The sequence below is a fragment of the Pundamilia nyererei genome, unplaced genomic scaffold, assembly GCF_000239375.1.
Source record: "Pundamilia nyererei isolate P.nyererei 1_Seehausen unplaced genomic scaffold, PunNye1.0 scaffold00224, whole genome shotgun sequence".
NCBI classification, from domain to species: domain Eukaryota; kingdom Metazoa; phylum Chordata; class Actinopteri; order Cichliformes; family Cichlidae; genus Pundamilia; species Pundamilia nyererei.
This window is the reverse complement of record NW_005187625.1, coordinates 87,462-90,971: the sequence shown is the minus strand read 5'-3', so window position 1 is coordinate 90,971 and position 3,510 is coordinate 87,462. Positions and strand designations below refer to the sequence as shown.

Here is a 3,510-nt window from a genome sequence, read left to right as displayed (position 1 = left end):
AACTAAACAAAGTAACAAAGAAAACTTATGGAAATGAAACATTTTGCGAACAATCCGTTGCTCAGCATCAGACAAATGACGAGCAGAATTATTCTAGTGAACTAAAACTAAAAACAGGAGATGGCAAAATTACAAACTTTCTTTACTTAAGTAGAAGTGCAAATGCCTGTGATATAAAATACTCCAGTAAAAGTTAAAATACTGAAGAAACTTTTTTTTACACAAGTAGACAAGTAACTCTGAAATGTACTCAAAGTAAGAAAGTATAAAGAATTGAATTGAAGAACAATTCTACTAAATTCTACTTCACTGTTGTACAAAGGTCACTCTATTAATATATTAACATAGCTACTAAAGTGCCGCTTAATGGTTGTTTATAAAGTGCTCAAACTGTGAGTGTTCAGGATATTTTGTACTTATTTGAATCAGAAACAACAGTTGCAGGAAATATAAAACACAGCAGATCAGAGATATCAATTATTTATTAATAAAGGCAATTTAAACAAGACAATACTTTAAGGTGTAATTGAGCTAAACCCGACTTAAGTTTGAACCTGTGTTTACTGTAAAGAACAGAAGAGCACAAACAGAGCAGAGAGGAGAACCAGGAGGTGGTGGTTGGAGCATGTTACAGCTGCACCACTAATCGTAGCAAGGTCAGGATGTGGAGTTGTTATTTTAACAACACCAGGTTTTTCTGCAACACAAAAAAGTTCCAGTTTAATCAGAGCTGAACATGTAAAGAAACACTGAAACACCAAACTGGTGAAGATCATTTGGACTGAAACCTGCCAGAAGGAGCGTATTCTCTTATCTCCACAGTAGAATAACTGTTCATTATAGTCAGTGTTTGAGCTGTAGATGGGCTGTTTCCTGTTTGATCCACTCTGTTTTTAACACTACTGCTGCTTCTTGAAATATACCTGGCACTGAAATACTGAAATAAAAAATGTGGGCAGACAGGAAACAGGAAAAAACAAGGAAGAAAACATCTTTAAACTGAAGGAATTGAATCAAACTGGAGAAAAATCATACAAAACACCCACACGAAGTTCTGTCTGCTTCTGATGCCACGAGTGTAGCTAATTATTCCACTAAGGAATATTCAAGCCACTGATTTTGTCAGTATTCCATCTTTGCATCAAGACACCTATCAAAAAGGACCCAGTGTTTGCTTGTCCACATATGGCTAAAAAGAAGACTCAGAATAATTTTATGAGACACTTTGGAACAATTTGTTATGAATCCAAATAAAGATATGAGCTGGATTAAGGCTTAAAATTCATTTAAGGAAAAAAGCACAGCTCACAGAATATTGTTCTTTTTCTTGTGGTGCTGCTCTTGCTTCCAGATGCAAATTTCCACTGAATTAAAAAGTCATGTTAAATAAAAGGAGTTAAAATGGTAAGAAAGATGGTCGAAGTTCACAGGTTTCAGTGCAGTTTTCATCTTTGTCAGTGTGATCAACCCAGCTAGCTTCAGTAGGATTTGGTGTTTACTGATCCTGCATGACTTGAAGGGCTGAGTGTGGACTGTAACATCTGACTTTTATTGCTTAAATGTGCTGCAAATAAAAATTAATGTGAACCAAGAACACCTGATTTGAACACTCACTCCAACTCACTGATGACTGCAGCGTGGTCCTTTTCTGCACTTTTCAAAGACCCCTGAGCTGCTGCTGCACAAACACTGAGGTGTTCCTAATAAGGTGCTCATGCTGCTGAACTGACCTGTGACTTTCAGAGTCATCTTGGCCTGATAGTCCACTTTGGGGATGTCGCAGTCATACGGGCCGGCGTCGTCCGCCCTCAGGCCCTTTATTAGGATGGAGAGGTTTCCAGTCTTGTAATGGTTTGGGAAGCTGAACACGCGACCTCTGAACTTTGGATCCATTTTATCCTCTTTGCCGTTGATGATATCCAACACAATTTTGTCATCCTTGTCCCTCCAGAAGGCAGTGACCGGCTCAGACAGCTGTTCAGAGTAGACACAGGGCAGGAGGACCTCATCTCCGATGAAGCCGGTCCTCACAGACTGGCTGCTGCCTGCAAGACGATAGGACAGGTGAGTTACAGGTTACCTGTGCACAGCTTCACCACAGCTCTGTGCTTTAGCTCACTGTGTGCAAAGTCTAGTAGAAAATGTGAATGTAGTATTACTACTGCGACCATCACTAAAACAAACCAGCTAACTAACTAATGTATCAAAAGTTATCCTTGAAATGCTTGGCTATAAAATGAATAGCCACAGGGAACATTATCCTCCATGGAGGGTACCACGAAGAGAAGAACCATCAGAGCTGCAGAAGGCTGTGATGAAGAAAGGGGTGTGTAACCCTGAAGGACCCGACACGGCTCAGAATGCTCACTTTCAGCTACTTCATTTTATTCACAATGACTGAGTTTGTTTGCAATGACTGTGTTGTCAGTTTTTCGTTTCTGCTGCAGCCGTGCCGCAGACCATTAACTTGTTTTTTTTTTTTTTTTAACTATGTTTCATCCAGTCATAAAGACCCCATGGAGTGTCTGTTTTCTGCATAGTGGACAAAAGGGTTGAATATTTGGGCACAACAACATGCACATAGGCGACTTTCAGTGACCATGCAGCCCATTTTATTGTGTGAGATAGTTGGTATCCACAGTATCAGACTCCCTGCTCAGCTCTGCTCTTCGCTTATATGTAAATATATACTTAAAATTGTGGATTTAAATCATTTGCTTCCCACATAAGGAAGAAAAACTACAAAGATCCCTTCTCTGATTTCATGGCTCAAATGTTATTTTTCACTCTCTGGTCTCTGTTTCATACTGCTGTACATGCATTCTGTACTGATACAGACTGCACTCTGTAAGTCTCAGATATCAGTGGTGCAAGCTAAAAGGACGACGCGCCCCACCGACACTCTGAACTCTTTATTGTCCTCTAAAAATGACACTTTCAGATTTCAGACTGGCTCTTCTTTAAACTCCTCTCTTACCTGAGCTCAGACTACATAGCAGACACAGCAACCCCACTGAGGTCCAGAGATACAAGCCATGAGGGTGAACAGGCCACGGCATGGACACGAGGATGAATACTTCCTGCTGCTGGTGTCTATTACAGTTATTTTTGGAGACACATACCAGTCAACTTTACTAAGACTACGTGGTGGGATTTATCTGGGGTTAGAGTGTGCAGCTGTGACATGTGGAAGGCTCAGTTCTGTAACTCTTCATTTAGCCCTCGTCCTGCATGTTTCAGCTGAGTCCCTTTCTGCTCCACCATCATATCATTATTTTATTTATTTATTCCCCTTTTGTATTTCCTTTTCCTCACAGGAACTGGGGACCCACGAGGCAACTGGATTACAGCAGTTCATTCACTGTTGCTCTCCTGGATCCACTGTCTGCAAGCTTTTCACAGGTGGAGTGTCCTGGAAACAGGGTGAGGTGGAGGCAGATGATCTGCTGTGGTGACCCCTAAATTGAGCAGAAGTGTAGGAAGTCTCTTGGAAGTGAAGACCTCCTTGCA

The 3,510-nt window shown here is 40.9% G+C and overlaps 1 protein-coding gene across 1 annotated transcript; it reads right to left on the bottom strand.

The window, feature by feature from the left end:
- Positions 1–464: 464 nt before the first annotated feature.
- Positions 465–3,090, bottom strand: LOC102208565 (sodium channel subunit beta-4-like). Its single transcript, XM_005748526.1, has 3 exons — positions 2,978–3,090; positions 1,731–2,045; positions 465–697 (listed from the first exon to the last, which is right to left on the bottom strand). The coding sequence occupies exons 1-3, from the start codon at positions 3,057–3,059 to the stop codon at positions 561–563; spliced, it is 534 nt and encodes a 177-aa protein (XP_005748583.1). The 5' UTR covers positions 3,060–3,090; the 3' UTR covers positions 465–560.
- Positions 3,091–3,510: the final 420 nt, after the last annotated feature.